Here is a 17,534-nt window from a genome sequence, read left to right as displayed (position 1 = left end):
CGTGATCCGCCCACCTCAGACTCCCAAAGTGCTGGGATTACAGGCCTGAGCCCACCACATACCACCCTCTCATGGTTTGGTTTATAATCATATAATAACCCCTGTGGAAGCGTCTGACATGCAGTTGGTCATTGATAAATTAATTTGTTCAGGCCAAAAACATTTATTGAGTGCCCACTGTGTGCCATAACTTGTTGGGTGCTGAGGACCCAGATGGGGAGAGAACCTGTCCTCCCAGTAACTAGCAGAAGCTGATAAGAACATTCTGGACTGGGCACGATGGCTCATGCCTATAATTCCGACACTTTGGGAGGCTGAGGCAGAAGGATCACTGGAACGCAGGAGTTCCAGACCAGCCTGGGCAACATACTGAGACCCTGTCTCTACAAACGATACAAGCATTAGCAGGTGTATGACATGCATCTATAGATTCAGCTACTCGGGAGGCTGAGGCAGGAGGATTGCTTGAGCCCAGGAGGTCAAGGTTGCAGTGAGCCATTTTCATGGCACTGCACCCCAGCCTGCACAACAGAGTGACACCCTGTCTCAAAACAAACAAACAAAAAATTCTGGTAGTGATAAGTGCCTTGAAAGAGATGAACAGGCCAGGCGCGGTGGCTCAAGCCTGTAATCCCAGCACTTTGGGAGGCCGAGGTGGATGGATCAGGAGGTCAGGAGTTCAAGACCAGCCTGGCCAACATAGTGAAACCCCATCTCTACTAAAAATGCAAAAATTAGCCAGGCATGGTGGCGGGCGCCTGTAGTCCCAGCTACTTGGGAGGCTGAGGCAGGAGAATCACTTGAACCTGGGAGGTGGAGGTTGCAGTGAGCCGAGATCGCGCCACTGCACTCCAGTCTGAGCAACACAGAAAGACTGTCTCAAAAGAAAAAAAAATGAACAGAGGGAAATGGTGGGGTGGGGGTGGCCAAAGAGGGCCTCTGGCGGGGAATGATGGAAGGAGGAAGAGCCCACCCATAGGTAAATCTAGGAGGAGACATTTCCAGTGGAGGGCACAGAAGGGACAAAGGCCCTGGGGAAGGAAGGAGCTGGGTCCTTTCAGCACCAATGTGATGGAAGCAGAACAAATGAGAAAGAGAAGGCTGGGGGTGAGGGAAGGAGGGCCTCAGGGGAGAGGTGTGTTCTAAGATCTGAAGCGGCCGGGCGCGGTGGCTCACACCTGTAAATCCCAGCTCTTTGGGAAGCTGAGGCAGGTGAATCACGTAAGGTCAAGAGTTTAAGACTAGCCTGACCAACATGGTGAAACCTCATCTTTACTAAAAATACCAAATTAGCCAGGTGTGGTGGTGGGCACCTGTAGTCCCAGCTACTCGGGAGACTGAGGCAGGAGAACTGCTTGAACCCGGGAGGTGGAGGTTGCAGTGAGCCAAAATCACACCACTGCACTCCAGCCTGGGCAACAAGAGCAAAACTCTGTCTCAAATATGTAAATAAATAAAACCCACAGGGAGCCATGGGAGGTTTTGGAGCAGAGATGGAATGGAATTTAATTTACTTTTTTTGGGTTTTTTTGAGATGAAGTCTCACTCTTGTTGCCCAGGCTGGAGTGCAGTGGCGTGATCCCAGCTCACTGCAACCTGCACCTCCCATGTTCAAGCAATTCTCCTGCCTCAGCCTCCCAAGTAGCTGGGACTACAGGCATGCACCACCATGCCCGGCTAAATTTTGGGTTTTTAGTAGAGATGGGGTTTCACCATGTTGGCCAGGCTGGTCTCAAACCCCTGACCTCAGGTCATCCACCTGCCTTGGCCTCCCAAAGTGCTGGGATTATAGGCATAAGCAACTGCTCCTGGCTTTGATTTATATTTTAAAACTGAATGAGACCAGGTGCGGTGGCTCACACCTATAATCCCAGCACTTTGAGAGGCCAAGGCGGGCGGATCACCTGAGGTCAGGAGTTCGAGACCAGCCTGGGCAACATGGTGAAACCCCATCTCTACTAAAAATACAAAATTAGCTGAGCGTGGTGATTACAGTCACTGCCTGTAATCGCAGTGACTCAGGAGACTGAGGCAGGAGAATTGCTTGAACCCGGGAGGTGGAGGTTGCAGTGAGCAGAGATTGTGCCATTGCACTCCAACCTGGGCAACAGGGTGACGCTCCGTCTCAAAAAAACAAAAACAGATAAACTGAATGGGAGTCGTGTCCTTCTGACTGCTCAAGCATGACTCCATTGTCTCTCTTCTGCCCCTCAGGTTCACGAGCTCATGAAGCTGTGCTGGGCCCCTAGCGCACAGGACCGGCCATCATTCAGCGCCCTGGGCCCCCAGCTGGACATGCTGTGTGTGGAGTGGAAGCCGGGAGCGTGAGACTCCTGCCTCCCTGCTCACCCAGAGGGCAAACCCCACTCTCTGTCCTTTCTACAGTCCCTGCCTGCAGACCTCTGGACTAGGTCTCTGTTGACTGGCTGTGTGACCTTAGGCAGGGAGCTGCCCCTCTCTGGGCCGCAGAGGCCTTATGAGGGTCCTCTACTTCAGGAACACCCCCATGACATTGCATTTTGGGGGTTCCCGTGGCTTGTGGAATAGCCTGTGGCCTGTTGGATTTGTTAAGATTCAAGACAGATGGGCGGATGTGTCAGTGGGGTCTCTGAGTCCTGGCTCGAAGACGCAAAGAACCAAATTTATGTCCCTCCCATCTTCCCATCCTCTCAAACCCTGGCCCCCCGAGTTTCCTTCTCTCTGTCTCTTTTTTGAGACAGTCTCTCTATTACCCAGGGTGGAGGGCAGTGGTGCGATCTCGCCTCGCCATAACTTCTGTTTCCCAGGCTTAAGCAATTCTCCTGCCTCAGCCTCCCGAGTAGCTGGGATTACAGGTGTGCACCACCATGGCCAGCTAATTTTTGTAGTTTCAGTAGAAACAGCGTTTCACCGTGATGGCTAGGCTGATCTCGAGCTCTGACCTCAAGTGATCCTCCTGCCTCAGCCTCCCAAAATGTTGGAATAATAGGCATGATACACTGTGCCCAGGTTTTTGTTTTTCTAAATTTATTATTATCATTATTATTATTTTTGAGATGGAGTTTCCCTCTTGTTACCCAGGCTGGAGTGCAATGGCGTGATCTCGGCTCACCGCAACCTCCGCCTCCCGGGTTTAAGCAATTCTCCTACCTCAGCCTCCCGAGTAGCTGGGATTACAGGCATACCCCACCACGCCTAGCTGATTTTGTTTTTTCAGTAGAGATGGGTTTCTCCATGTTGGTCAGGCTGGTCTTGAACTCCTGCCCTCAGATGATCTGCCCACCTCAGCCTCCCAAAGTGCTGGGATTACAGGCATGAGCCACCATGCCTGGTCTTTTTTTTTTTTTTTTTTTTTTTTTTAAGAGACAGGATCTTGCTCTGTTGGCCAGGCTGGTCTCGAACTCCTGGGCTACAGTGATCCTCCTGCCTCAGCTGGGACTACAGGCACCCAGTTTTGAGTCTTTTTTCCAATGAGGACATTAGTGTGGCTTTAAATATCTGATCTGACTTCTGCTCCCCGGTGTCCATTGCTCTGGATGAGAGCAGTTGCCGTGGCTGGAACTCTGCATTTTGGGGGAGCCCGTGTATCTGTTTGGGATTCTGTAAGGAGGCAGGAGAGGCTGAAGTCTCAGTCCACCCTCATGGTACCTGACTGTCCCAGGGCTTCAGTTTTCTCATCTGTCTGATGGGACCCCTTCTGTCCTCACTATACAAGGGCCACAAAGGGATGGCACAGAACCTGGCAGGAACTTTTCAGGCAATCAAGGGAAGGAAAGACATTCCTGGCAGAGGGAACAGCAGCCAAGCATGAGAAGGCTGAGTAAGGAGGTTAAGAGCCCAGGTATTGAAGCCTAGGGTTTTGCCACTTCTGCGCTGTGTGACGGTGGGCAAATTCCTTTCCCTCTCTGGGTCTCAGTTCTGTCCCCTGCAAAATGGGCAGAGCTTACCCCTTGGCTGGGCAGCGTCAACTTTCTGACTGGTGACAGGGATTCTCATGCAGGTTAAGCGCCTCCTCACCGATCTGCAAAGCTTTTCTGCCACTTTTGCCTCCTTAGAAAACTTTATCCATCTCTTAAAACCCTTGCAGCCTTCCCTCACATACCCCCACCACTATTCCAGCCCTGTCCTTCCCTCCAGCCCCACTCTGACCCTGGGGCTGGGGAAGTGTCTGTGTCCAGCTGTTTCTCCTGACCTCGGGGTTACTTGGGGGCTGGGCCAAGGCCTTGGCACAGAAGGGATTCTGGGAGTGTTTGTTGACTGAATAAAGAAATTCAGTGGAAAAGATGGTTTGTGCTCAACTTGGGGCAATGGGGAACCTCAGAGGGTGTGTGAGCTGGGAGGGATGTGGTTAGGGCTGTGGGCCAGAGACCTTTCAAGGGGCCACTGTGGGGACCTCAGGGTAGGCTGGTGGAGGAGGACCGCTGGGTGAGGCTTGGCTGGAACCCTCAAGGACAGAGCCCCCTCACTCCTAGCCCCAGCTGCTGGCCTTGGCTGCAGCCTGGGGGAGCTGATTACAGGCTCTCTGTGGGCGGGGAAGGAACAGGCTGCTCTCTGGGTGGTCAGAGGACAAGGCCAGGCCGGGGGAGGTGAGGCTGTGGGGCGGGGACCAACATCACTGGGGCCAGGCCACCCCCAGCCGTGTGCACCTAACTGCTAGAAAGATGTGGAGAATGGCCAGGCACAGTGGCTCATGCCTGTAATCCCAGCACTTTGGGAGGCCAAGGCAAGAGGATCACTTGAGGTCAGGAGTTCGAGACCAGCCTGGCCAACATGGCAAAACCCTGTCTCTACTAAAAATACAAAAATGAGCTTGGTGTGCTGGCGTATGCCTGTAATGCCGGCTACTTGGGAGGCTGAGGCAGGAGAATTGTTAAAACTGGGAGGCGGAGGCTGCAGTGAGTCCTGATCACGACCGTGCACTCAGCCTGGGCGACAGAGCAAGGCTCCACTTCAAAAAAAGAGAAAGATGTGGAGAGAGATACCCAGAGAGCACCCTAATGTGGTAGAAAGGGGGAGGCACCTGCTGGGGGGTCAAGGAAGACCCAAATTCCAGCCCAGGTTCTCTCCTGCTTCAGCCTCCCAAGTAGCTGGGATTACAGGCATGCACCACCACACCCAGCTAATTTTTGTATTTAGTACAGATGGGGTTTCATCATATTGGGCAAGCTGGTCTCGAACTCCTGACCTCAAGAGATCCGCCTGCCCCAGCTTACCAAAGTGCCTGGATTTCCAGGCATGAGCCACTGCGCCTGGCCTCTGTGCCTGTTTTCTTATTTGTACAGTAAAAAAAACAACACAATTCTGAAGATTGTTAGTCTTGGAAGATGCCCGCTGCCTTCCCTCCCACTCCCCAGAAAATGCAGGATTATTATTTTTCAGTTGACTATTTCATTTCTTCAAAATGGTGAAGACAATAGCAAAGACTTGGCTGTGTATGGTGGCTCACACCTGTAATCCCAACATTTTGGAAGGCCGAGGAGGGAGGACCACTTGCGTTTTAGATGAGCCTGGGCAACATAGAAAGACTTCCATATCTACAATTAAAATTTTTAAATGGCTGGGTGTGGTGGCTCATGCCTGTAATCCCAGCACTCTGGGAGGCTAAGGCAGGTGGATTGCTTGAGGTCAGGAGTTGGAGACCAGCCTGGCCAACATGGCAAAACCCAGCCTCTACTAAAAAAAAAAAATACAAAAATATGAGCTGGGCAGGGTGCATGCACCTGTAATCCCTGCTACTCAGGAGGCTGAGTCTGGAGACTCGCTTGAGCCCGGGAGTCTGAAGTTGCAGTGAGCCCAGATGGAGTCACTACACTCTAGTCTGGGTGACAGAGCGAAACTCTGGCTCAAAAATAAAATAAAATAAAATAAACAAAAAATATATTAAAAAATTAAAAAGAGCTGGGTGAGGTCATGCCTGTAGTCCCAGCTACTTGGGAGGCTTAGGCTGGAGGATTGCTTGAGCCCAGGAGTTCTGGGCTGTAGTGCTATGCTGATCGGGTGTCTGCACTAAGTTCAGCGTCAATAGGGTCACCTCCTGGGAGCCGGGGACCGCCAGGTTATCTAAAGAGGGGTGAACCGGCCCACTTCGGAAGTGGAGCAGGTCAAAACTCCCGTGCTGATCAGTAGTGGGATCGCGCCTGTGCATAGCCACTGCTCTCCAGCCTGGGCAACATAGCAAGACCCCGTCTCTTTAGAAAACAAAATAAAAAATAATAATAAAAAAAAAAGATTCAGGTATAACCTTAAGATTGAACATGAAAAAAAATTAAAATAAAATAAAATAAGAAAGAAAAAAATAAAAAAGAAAGACTCCTTGCCCAGTGCTCCCTCTGGGGGAGGTACATCCAAGGCCCTGGCCCTGGGAGATAGGCCCTGGCACTAACCCCACCCTTGACATTCTTCCTGGGCGGTCCTGAAGAATGTTCTGTCCCTTCTCCAAGGCCCCCTAGCTGGGGCGGCCCAGGCGTCTATAAAGCGGGCCCCTGCTTGGCCCAGGCGCCACCCACCACCATGGACCCCCGACTGCCTGCCTGGGCGCTGGTGCTGCTGGGCCCCGCCCTGGTGTTCGCATTGGGCCCGGCGCCCACCCCAGAGATGCGTGAGAAACTGTGCGGCCACCACTTCGTGCGCGCCCTGGTGCGCCTGTGTGGGGGCCCCCGCTGGTCCACGGAAGCCAGGAGGCCTGTGGCTGCTGGCGACGGTGAGTGGGGACGGGCGGGGGCAGCGCTCTGGGAAGCCGAGGTGGGGCAGGTGCAGGCAGGCGCAGGTGCACACGGGCAGGGCAGGTGGGCGGGCTTGCAAGCGTGTGCCCGGGGCTCACCTGCTGGCTGCGTGCACAGATCGTGGGTCCTCACTGGAGTGTGTGCGCGCACATGTGAAAGTCCCCAGGTGCATGAGTTCCCTGTGGGACCAGAAACAGAGTGAGGCAGGAGAGGTAGGCTCTTGCAAGTAGGTGGTGAGATCCTGTCTCAAAATTTCGATATTTTGATTTTCATGAATTTTTACCTTAATTTTGCTTCTGTTTTTGTTTTTTGAGACAGAGTCTCACTCCCATGCCCAGGATGGAGTGCAGTGGTGCGATCACGGCTCACTGCAGGCTCAAACGATCCTCCTGCCTCATTCTCTGGTGTAGCTGGGATGCAGCTGCTGCCACCACACTCAGCAAACTTTTTTTTCTTTTTTTGCAGAGAAGGAGTCTCACTGTGTTGCCTGGTCTGGTCTCAAACTCCTGGGCTCAAGTGATCCTCCCACCTTGACCTTCCAAAGCGTTGGAAATGGAGTTGAGTCACTGTAGACAGCCTTAAAAGTGTTTAAGCCGGGCGCGGTGGCTCACGGGCAGAATCCCAGCACTTTGGGAGGCCGAGGTGGGGGGATCACGAGGTCAGGAGACCGAGACCATCCTGGCCATAGTGAAACCCCGTCTCTACTAAAAATACAAAAAATGATCCGGGCTTGGTGGTGGGCGCCTGTAGTCTCAGCTACTCAGGAGGCTGAGGCAGGGGAATGGCTTGAACCTGGGAACAGGGGTTGCAGTGAGCTGAGACTGTGCCATTGCACTCCAGCCTGGCAACGGAGCAAGACTCTGACTCAAGATAAACAAATAAGTAAAAGTATTGATTTTGAAAAGTATTTTATTATTTATTTTATATTTATTTATTTTGAGACAGAGTCTTGCTCCATCACCCAAGCCGGAGTGCAGTGGCACGATCTCGGCTCACTGCAACCTCTGCCTCCCAAGTTCAAGTGATTTTCCTGCCTCAGCCTCCAGAGTAGCTGGGACTACAGGCATGTGTCACCGTACCCAGCTAATTTTTGTATTTTGTTTGTTTGTTTGAGATAGAGTCTTGCTCTGTCACTCAGGCTGAAATGCAATGGCATGAGATCAGTTTACTGCAACTTCCACCTCCTGAGTTCAACCAATTCTCCTGCCTCAACCTCCCAAGTAGCTGGGACTACAGGCACCTGCCAACATGCCCAGCTGATTATTATTTTTTGTACTTTTAGTAGAGATAAGGTTTCACCATGTTGACCAAGCTGGTCTTGAACTCCTGACCTCAGGTGATCTGCCCAGCTCAGCCTTCCAAAGTGCTGGAATTACAGGTGTGAGCCACTGTATCTGGACTGTGTATTTTTAGTAGAGATAGAGTTTCACTATAATGGCCAGGCTGATCTTGAACTCCTGACCCTAAGTGATCTGCCCTCCTCAGCCTCCTAAAGTGTTGGGATTGCATGTGTGAGCAACCGTGCCTGGCTTTTCTACAAGTATTTAAAATTTGGTATTAAAAGTATTGCATTAAAATACTTATCTTGCTGGACGTGGTGGCTCTTGCTTGTAATCCCTGCTATTCAGGAGGCTGAGGATGGAGGCTCACTTGAAGCCAGGAGTTTGAGACCACCGTGGGCAATATAAGACTCAGCCTGAGACAGAGACCCCCTGTCTCAAAGAAAGAAAACATAATATTATTAATATCTATATTTTTTGAGACAGGGTCTCGCTCTGTCACCCAGGCTGGAGTGCAGTGGCATGATCTCGGCTCATTGCAGCCTCCACTTCCCAGGCTCAAGCGATCCTCCCACCTCAGCCTCCTGAGTAGCTGGGACTATAGGCACATGTCACCATGTCTGGCTAACTTTTGTATTATTAGTAGTGATGGGGGTTTCACCATATTGCCTAGGCCGGTCTCGAACTCCTGAGCTCAGGCAATCCGCCCGCCTCACCCTCCAAAGGCCTGGGATTACAGGTCTGGCCACCAAGTACTTTTTTTTTTTTCCTTTCCTTATGAAGTTGAGAGTTTTCACCTTTTCACTTAAAGGAAGCACTTGGCGTCGTCTTTGCAATATCTGAGTTGCCTACTCTTGCGCTTTGAGGCCACGATGAAGTAAACGAAGGGTTACTTGAACAGGGGCACTGAGATAGCATTGCAGTTCATCTGGTCACCAAGACGGCTACTAAGTAACTGACAGGAATGGGCAGGGAGCGTAAACAGTGTGGATATGCTAGACAAAGGACGGATTCATGTCCCCTGCATGACAGTGTGAGATTTCACAGCGCTGCTCAGAACAGCACACAACTGAAAACTTACGAAACCAGGCGCAGTGGCTCACGTCTGTAATCCCAGCACTTTGGGAGGCCGAGGCGGCCAGGTCACCTCAGGTCAGGAGTTCCAGACCAGCCCGGCCAACACAGTGAAACCCGGTCCCTACTAAAAATACAAAATTAGCCAGGTGTGGTAGTGCGTGCCTGTAATCCCAGCTACTCGGGAGGCTGAGGCACGAGAATCTCTTGAACCCGGGAGGCGGAGGTTGCAGTGAGCCGAGATCGAGATTGCTCCACTGCACTGCAAACTCCACCTCCTTTTTTGAGATTCTGTCTCAAAAAAACAAATAAATAGGCCAGGTGCAGTGGCTCACGCCTGTAATCCCAGCACTTTGGGAGGTCAAGGGGGGCGGATCACCTGAGGTTGGGAGGTTGAGACCAGCCTGACCAACAAGGAGAAACCCCGTCTCTACTAAAAATACAAAATTAGCTGGTGTGGTGGTGCACCTGTAATCCCAGCTACTCGGGAGGCTGAGGCAGGAGAATCGCTTGAACCCAGGAGGTGGAGGTTGCAGTGAGCCGAGATCACCCCATTTCACTCCAGCCTGGGCAATAAGAGCAAAACTCCAACTCAAAAAGGAAAAAATACAACATTAGCCGGGCGTGGTGTTGCGCACCTGTAATCCCAGCTACTTGGGAGGCTGAGGCAGGAGAATCGCTTGAACATGGGAGATGGAGGTTGCAGTGAGCAGAGATTATGCCACTGCACTCCAGCCTGGGTGACAAGAGTGAAACTCTGTCTGAAAAAAAAAAATCCCGATGGCTTTGTGCCTTATTCTCCCCACCCTAGTCCTGGCCCTGGTGAAGGTGTGTAAGACAACTTTGTGCAGATGTGTTAATGTGTGTCCACATGCCTCTATGAGCCACTCTGATGAGGGGCTGGGGTAGGGATCCAGAGGAGGGGGGCCACCAGGGTGTGTCCACGTTGTGGTGTGTGTACGTCTGTGGGTCCACCATGCACGCGTGGGTGACCAAGAAGTGGACCCACAGATACAGGCGCACCGCTGCCTGTCTCAGTGCCATGAGAGTCTGCGGGTGGGTCTCTGACCTGCTCTGGGTGTCTCACGGGCCCTCGGACCTATTGAGGAAACTGACATCATCTGGGGCTCCAAGAGCCCTGAGATTCCTTGGGCAGGGCTTGGGGTACACAGGTGGCATATGGGGGTGCACGCAGCTGGGGACATGAGTGTGCACATGAGTTGAGTGGATGAGATGATTAACCAGGTGCCTGGCATACAGTAGGTGTTTAATAGGTGTTCACTTTTTTTTTTTTTTTTTTTTTGAGAAGGAGTTTCATTCTTGGCGCCCAGGCTGGAGTGCAGTGGTGTGATCCCGGCTGCCTGCAACCTCCACCTCCCGGGTTCAAGCGATTCTCCTACCTCAGCCTCCTGAGTAGCTGGGATGGCAGGCTCTCACTACTACGCCCAACTAATTTTTATTTTTTTTCAAGATGGATTCTTGCTGTCTCCCCAGGCTGGAGTGCAGTGGTGCGATCTTGGCTCACTGCAACCTCCACCTCCCAGATTCAAGCGATTCTCCTGGCTTATCCTCCTGAGTAGCTGGGACTACAGGCACTTGCCACCACACCTGGCTCATTTTTTGTATTTTTAGTAGAGACAGGGTTTCACCGTGTTAGCCAGGATGGCCTTGATCTCCTGACCTCATGATCCACCCGCCTCAGCCTCCCAAAGTGCTGGGATCACAGATGTGAGCCACCTTGCCAGGCCTAATTTTTGTATTTTTTAGTAGAGAAGGGGTTTCACCATGTTGGTCAGGCTGGTCTTGAACTCCTGACCTTAAGTGATCTGTGCACTCAGCCTCCCCAAGTGCTGGGACGACAGGCGTGAGCCACCGTGCCCGGCTATTGCTCACCTTTTATCTGCATGCATGATGAGTGTTCTGTGGGTCAGTCAGTGGGATGTGAGTGTGTGGATTCGCGCACATGCAGCAGGGGGTGGGGTGTCCTCTGTGGTCCTGGCTCTGGCTGAGTTCTGCTCTGTCCCCAGGTGAGCTGCTGCAGTGGCTGGAGAGACGACATGTGCTCTATGGACTGGTGGCCAGCAGTGAGGCCACGCCGCGAGGACCTGGCCTGCAGCCCCTGCTCCAGACCTCTCACCGCCACCGCCACCGCCGTGCAGCTGCCAGCAACCCTGCACACCACTGCTGCCTCAGTGGCTGTAGCCAACAAGACCTGCTGACCCTCTGTCCCTGATGACTGCTCCTTGGGTGCAGCCTCAGAGTGGCCTGAGGCCCCGAGGGGTCTGGTCTGCTGAGCTCCTAAGACCACACAGCACCATAAAGTCTCACATCTGCAGGAACATTGTTGATTACCTCTTGGGATGAGATGCTCACTATCTACCCCAGACCAATGCCACCGGCAGCCTGTGGCGTCAACTGTAGAATAAATCACACCCTAGCCCTGGCTTGGGGGATCCCCACTTTCACAGATGCTGGACACTGAGAGCCGAATGTCCTCACTCTGGAGGAGCCCGATGCTCTGTTCCCTGCACGTGTAACACCCCTCCCTGCTGTCTCCTAGTAAATAAACAATGCAAAGCAGCTTTCTGCATTTTCCATAGAAAAAGAGACCAGCCTCACTTAGTCCCATGTGGGCTTGTCCCCTCGCAACCACAGACCCACGGGTACTTCCAGGAGCTTGATATCTAGAGAGGCATTGCTATGCAAAGTGGGGAAACTGAGGCCCAGGGAGATGGCTGCTTGTCAAGGTCAGACAGGGTGGGAAGGGTTAAGTGCTGGACTTGAGCCAAGGTCTCTACCAAAGCCCATGGGAGTCCTGAGCCCTGAGGACCTAGAATGGTAGACACTAGACACAAATGTCTGAAAATGATCATGGCAAAACACATTGACTGGCGTTTGCGAGAGGGTCTCGCTCTGTTGCCCAGGCTGGTCATGAACCCCTGGTCTCAAGTGATCCATCTGCCTTGGCCTCCCAAAGTGCTGGGATTAGAGGTTTGAGCCACCCACCAGCTCATTTTGTTTTTTTGGGGTTTTTTCTGAGACAGAGTCTCACTCCGTCACCCAGGCTGGAGTGCAGTGGGATGATCTCAGCTCACTGCAACCTTCCTCTCCCAGGTTAAAGCGATTCTCCAGCCTCCACCTTCCAGGTTCAAGCAATTCTCGTGCCTCAGCCTCCCAAGTAGCTGGGATTACAGGCATGTGACACAATACCCTGCTAATTTTGCATTTTTTAGTAAAGACGGGGTTTTACCATGTTGGTCAGGCTGGTCTCAAACTCTTGACCTCAGGTGACCCACCTGCCTCTGACTCCCAAAGTGCTGGGATTACAGGCATGAGCCACCATGCCCGGCCTCATTTTATTTTTGAAATAAGGTGTCCCTCTCACCTGGGCTGCAGTGGCATGGTCCTGGCTCACTGCAACCTCAACCTCCCAGGCTCAAGTGGTCCTCCCATCTCAGCTTTCCAAGTAGCTGGGGCCACAGGTGGGCACCATCATACCTGGCTTTTTTTTTTTTTTTCTGTAGAGATAGGGTCTTGCTGTGTTGCCCAGGCTGGTCTTGAACTCCTGGGCTCAAGTGATCCTCCCACCTTGGCCTCCCAAAGCCCTGGAATCATAGGCATGAGCCATTGTGTCCGGCCCTATTGCCTCATGTAAATTCTGCTAAGGCTGGTGCAGTGCCTTATGCCTTAATCCCAACACTTTGGGAGGTTGAGGTAGGTGGATCCCTTGAGGCCAGGAGTTCGAGACCAGCCTGGCCAACATGGTGAAACCCTGTCTGTACTAAAAATGCAAACATTAGCTGGGCATGGTGGCACATGCTTGTAATCCCAGCAACTCGGGAGGGTGAGGCATGAGAATCACTTGAATTTAGGAGGCAGAGATGACAGTGAGCTGAGATCACACCACTGCACACAGAGCGAGACTCTGTCTCAAAAATAAAATCAAGGCCAGGCGCGGTGGCTCACACCTGTGATCCCATCACTTTGGGAGGCAAAGGCGGGTGGATCACCTGAGGTCAGGAGTTTGAGACCAGCCTGGCCGGCATGGTGACACCCCATCTCTACTAAAAGTACAAAAATTAGCCGGGCGTGGTGGCAGGTGCCTGTAATCCCAGCTCGAGAGGCTGAGGCAGGGGAATCGCTTGAACCCGGGAAGGGAAGGTTGCAGTGAGCCGGCCGAGGTTGCGCCACTGCACTCCACCCTGAGCAACAGAGCGAGGCTCCATCTCAGTAAAATAAAATAAAATAATAAAATATTCTGCTCAAAGCTCCGTCTGCTCTCTGGAACCTCCCATTTGATCATTTTCAGGTTTGTTTCCTCTCTATAAGGTGGGTCAGTATCAGCTGCAGGAGTACAGGGCAAGGCGTGTAGCACACAGTAGGTGCATAATAAATACTTGAGGAGGGGAGGAAGGGATGAGCTAGCGAGAGCAGCAGATCCGAAGTTCCAATCAGGGCAGGTAAGCCTGGTGAGGAGACGGAGGCTGCAGTGAGCCGAGGTCACGCCCTTGCTGAGGTGGGCCCAGTGACCAATCCAGCCAAGAGCATCTCACCCCTCACCTCCCACTCCTGAGTCTGCCGGCAAGCTGGAAGCAAGAATCCATCTTTGGCTGGCCAGGCGCTGTGGCCTGTAATCCCAGCACTTTGGGATGCCACGGCAGGTGGATCACTTGAGGTTAGGAGTTTGAGACCAGCTTGGGCAACACGGTGAAACCCTGTCTCTATCAAAAACACAAAAATTAGCTGGGCGTGGTGACACATACCTGTGACCTGTAATCCCAGATGTTCGGGAGGCTGAGCAGGAGAATTGCTTGAACCCAGGAAGCGGAGGTTGCGATGAGCTGAGATCGCGCCACTGCACTCCCGCCTGGGTGACAGAGCGAGACTCTGTCTCAGAAAAAAGAAAGAGAAATCTGTCTTTGGGGGTGTGAGCTGAAAGCAATAGGGAGTTGTGAAGGGTGTCTGAGCAGGGGGTGGGGTGGGATGAGGTCAGAAATTCCTGCAGCCTTTGCCTCAGCCACGTCCTGTTTTGTTTCTGTTTTCTTGAGACAAAATCTCACTCTGTTGCTCCCCAGATTAGAGTGCAGTGGCGCAATCATGGCTCACTGCAGCCTCCAACTCCTGGGCTCAAGTGATCCTCGTGCCTCAGTCTCCCGAGTAGCTGGGACTGCAGGCATGTGAGTACCACCAAGCCCGACAAATTTTTTATTTTGTGTAGAGACAGGATACGGGACTCCTGGGCTCAAGCGATCCTCCCACTTTTGCCTCCCAATGTGCTGGAATTACAGCTGTGAGCCACTGCCCCATGCCTTGTTTTGTTTTTTGAGACAGAGTCTCACCCTGTCACCAGGCTGGAGTGCAATGGCATGATCTCAGCTCACTGCAACCTCTGCCTCCCGGGTTCAAGCGATTCCTGCCTCAGCTTCCCGTGTAGCTGGGATTACAGGGGTGTGCCATCATGCCCTGCTAATTTTTGTATTTTTAGTAGAGATAGGGTTTCACCGTATTGGCCAGGATGGTCTTGATCTCCTGACCTCGTGATCCACCCGCCTCGGCCTCTCAAAGTGTTTGAATTACAGGCGTGAGCCACCGCGCCTGGCCGCCTTGTTTTTACCAATGTATATTTTCTACTGGAAAACGAAACTTTTAGGGATGAATGTGGACTTGTCTCCGTTAAAACTTATAAATTGTTTTTAAAGAAAAAAGACGTCCAGGTCTTCACAAAACTTTTTATTCTCTAAGGATGTCCCATCACAATGCCTGTGAAGCATGAGTCCCAAAGACTGAGGCCTGAAGCTGGCCATAATCTGTAAAACATACTGGGGTGGGGGCCCCTTCTCCAGGAAGTGGGGCCTGTGCCTATTGGCCTCGTGTCCATTAAAGACGCTTCCAGCCCCAGTGCTGTTCTCTGAATTATTAGGGAGCACAGGGATAGGGACTGACTCCCAATGGGGACCGCAGAAACTCTGAGCTCCCACAACATTTAAAGAACATCTGCCTCCCTCCTCTGCCCACACCTCCACCATCAGAGCATTTGATACCACAAGCAAGGAGGGGCAGTCCTGTTCCACAACCTCTGTGGTCCCCCCTCACCACCTTCTGAGTAGTCTGAGGCCCAGGAAAGGGCTAAGATCGCACTGTAGTTTCAGCTACTCGGGAGGCTGAGGCAGGAGAATTGCTTGAACTTGGGAGGCGGAGGTTGTGATGAGTTGAGATTGCACCACTGCACTCCAGCTTTGGCAACAGAGCGAGACTTTGACACACACACACACACACACACACACACACACACACACACACACACACAATCAGGACCTCTCTTCTCCTGGGCTGAAAGATATTTCTCATATCAGCTCTATGTAGACACAGGAGTTTCTGGTTGGCCTGGAACTGGGCGGAGCTTATCTGCCATTAAACCACTGCTGGTGTACTGCTTAGTACCTTGTTTGTAAGTAGGTCAGAGCACGGAAGTAGGACCTTGATCTAAATGGAATGAATGCATCCAGAGTTGGAACCCTAGCAGAGGCACTTTTACCATTAGCTTCCACAAACAGAAGACAGATATTTTCTGGAGTTCCTTTAGCCATCCAGGCAGAATGCTGGAACAATACCAGGTGGGTTTTGAAGGATGTATAGGAGTTCACCAGCCAGAATATTTACTCATCAAACCTTCCCTGGCACTCCCCTCCGCTCAGACCACAAAGATCGTAGCTTGCGGGGAGGAAGGTGTCACCCCTTCCTATGAAAACAGGAGCCCAGAGGCTGGGGACCCTGATGCTGCCTCAGTGGATCTGTCTCTGTCTGCCACAGGTGAGGTTGGGCTGGTTCAGTGCATCCCACATGAGCAGTATCTCATAAGGCAGGAAGCGGTGCACCAGCAGCAGGTCACGGTAGAGGCAGGGGTCAAAGGAGGACAGGCGTTGCGATGGGACACGCACGCCAACCGTGCGGATGCCGCTGTGGGAGGCAGGCTTCAGTCCCTCGAACTCCAGACACATACCCATGAAGACATCATCAATGGGGAAGAGGTCTAAGACACGGGTGGCCCGGCGCAGGGCGTCGGCCGTGAAGCGGGACAGCAGGAAACCACCCCCCCCACAGTAGGGTGGGTACCGCTCGTTCTGAGTCACTATCTTCGGCACATAGTACTTGCTCCAGAAAACCCGGATGGGGCCCACGTTTCGGATCAGTTGCCCCACGAAGAGGTGGCGGCCAGGGTCATGGGCCTGCAGGTAGGAGACCATGTTGTCCGTGTGTGCAAAGACGTCATCGTCCCCGTTGAGCACGAAGCTGGCGTTGGGGCACCTCACCTCCTGCCACTGTAAGAACAGCACCTGCAGACAAGGGGGTCAGGGCATGCCTGCTGGAGGGCTGCAGAGATTGGCCCTGGGCCCCTATTGGCCACCCCAGCCCAGTGAGCCCAGGAAAGGAAGTGTCTACAGTCCAGACTGGGTTTGAGGTCCAGTTCTGTGGGGGTTACTTTTGAGACCCTCTCTGTGCCTCAGTTTCCAACTCTCCAAATAGGCCTCATCATGTGCCTCCAGGAGTATTGGGAAAATCCACAGAGACCATGCTTCATGAAGCATCAAGAAATGCTAGAAAATTGTTACATTTACATTTACTGCTATTCCTTCCAACTCTGCCTGGCCAAGCCCTGTTGTTAAATACTCATTTGTGTGAATTTTGTTTTTGTTTTTGAGACAGGGTCTTGCTCTATTGCCCAGGCTTGAGTGCAGTGGCATGATCATAGTTCACTGCAGCCTCAAATTCCTGGGCTCAAGTGATCCTCCCACCTCAGCCTCCCAAGTAGCTGGGAGTACAGACACGTGCCACTACTCCCGGCTAATTAAAACAATTTTTTTTAAGAGATGGGATCTTACTATGTTGCCCAGGCTGGTCTCAAACTCCTGGCCTCAAAGGATCCTCCTACCTTGGCCTCCCAAAATGCTGAGATTATAAGCATGAGCCACCACTCCTGGCCTTTGGGAGATTTTTTTTTTTTTTCTTTTTTTGAGATGGAGTTTTCACTTTTACTACCCAGGCTGGAGTGCAGTGACATGACCTTGGGTCCCTGCAACCTCTGCCTCCTGGGTTCAAGCAATTCTCCTGCCTCAGCCTCCTGAGTAGCTGGGATTATAGGCATGCACGGCCATGCCTGGCTAATTTTTTGTATTTAGTAGAGCTGGTTTCACCATGTTGGCCAGGCTGGTCTTGAACTCCTGACCTCAGGCGATCCACTTGCCTCAGCCTCCCAAAGCGCTGGGATTACAGGTGTGAGCCACCGCGCCTGGCCTGTGAGATTGCTCACATCTACCTCTCCAATCAAACAGTGGGCTTCCGTCCTTGGGCCTGTGTCTCTATCTTTCTCTCCAGGCCATCTCTCTCTGAGCACCCAGCAGAGTGCTGGAGCTTAATGGGTGCTGGGTTCATATTTGTCAAGTTGACATTTATCACACACTTTTTTTTTTTTTTTTTTTTT

The 17,534-nt window shown here is 52.2% G+C and overlaps 3 protein-coding genes across 8 annotated transcripts in view; 2 read left to right on the top strand and 1 right to left on the bottom strand.

Annotated features, from left to right (window-relative positions):
- JAK3 (Janus kinase 3) overlaps window positions 1-2,812 on the top strand; it is a 24,079-nt gene extending 21,267 nt beyond the window's left edge. For 2 of the 4 annotated variants that reach the window (XM_037728773.1, XM_017501263.2), the window contains one exon: window positions 2,215-2,812. In XM_037728773.1, the coding sequence (XP_037584701.1) occupies window positions 2,215-2,328 (114 nt within the window). In that variant the 3' untranslated portion in view covers window positions 2,329-2,812. The remainder of the gene's footprint in view (window positions 1-2,214) is intronic. The other 2 variants (XM_037728774.1, XM_037728775.1) reach the window with 1 other exon arrangement.
- Window positions 2,813-6,415: 3,603 nt separating this feature from the next.
- Window positions 6,416-11,645, top strand: INSL3 (insulin like 3). Of its 2 annotated transcripts, XM_037728772.1 has the most exons (3): window positions 6,416-6,679; window positions 7,167-7,258; window positions 11,083-11,274. In XM_037728772.1, the coding sequence occupies exons 1-3, from the start codon at window positions 6,490-6,492 to the stop codon at window positions 11,272-11,274; spliced, it is 474 nt and encodes a 157-aa protein (XP_037584700.1). In that variant the 5' UTR covers window positions 6,416-6,489. The 2 variants fall into 2 exon arrangements, with proteins under 2 accessions (XP_037584700.1, XP_017356756.1); XM_017501267.2 differs by lacking the exon at window positions 7,167-7,258 and having other exon boundaries at window positions 6,435-6,679; window positions 11,083-11,645.
- A 3,921-nt stretch (window positions 11,646-15,566) lies between these two features.
- The window catches only part of B3GNT3 (UDP-GlcNAc:betaGal beta-1,3-N-acetylglucosaminyltransferase 3), a 13,488-nt gene continuing 11,520 nt past the window's right edge, over window positions 15,567-17,534 (bottom strand). For both annotated transcript variants that reach the window (XM_017501266.2, XM_037728771.1), the window contains exon 3: window positions 15,567-16,389. In XM_017501266.2, coding sequence (XP_017356755.1) covers window positions 15,838-16,389 — 552 coding nt within the window. In that variant the 3' untranslated portion in view covers window positions 15,567-15,837. The remainder of the gene's footprint in view (window positions 16,390-17,534) is intronic.

This window comes from Cebus imitator, unplaced genomic scaffold (genome assembly GCF_001604975.1).
Source record: "Cebus imitator isolate Cc_AM_T3 unplaced genomic scaffold, Cebus_imitator-1.0 Scaffold280, whole genome shotgun sequence".
In the NCBI taxonomy this organism is placed as follows: Eukaryota; Metazoa; Chordata; class Mammalia; order Primates; family Cebidae; genus Cebus; species Cebus imitator.
Note: the sequence above shows the minus strand (reverse complement) of the source record. Positions and strands in the feature narration are given on the sequence as shown.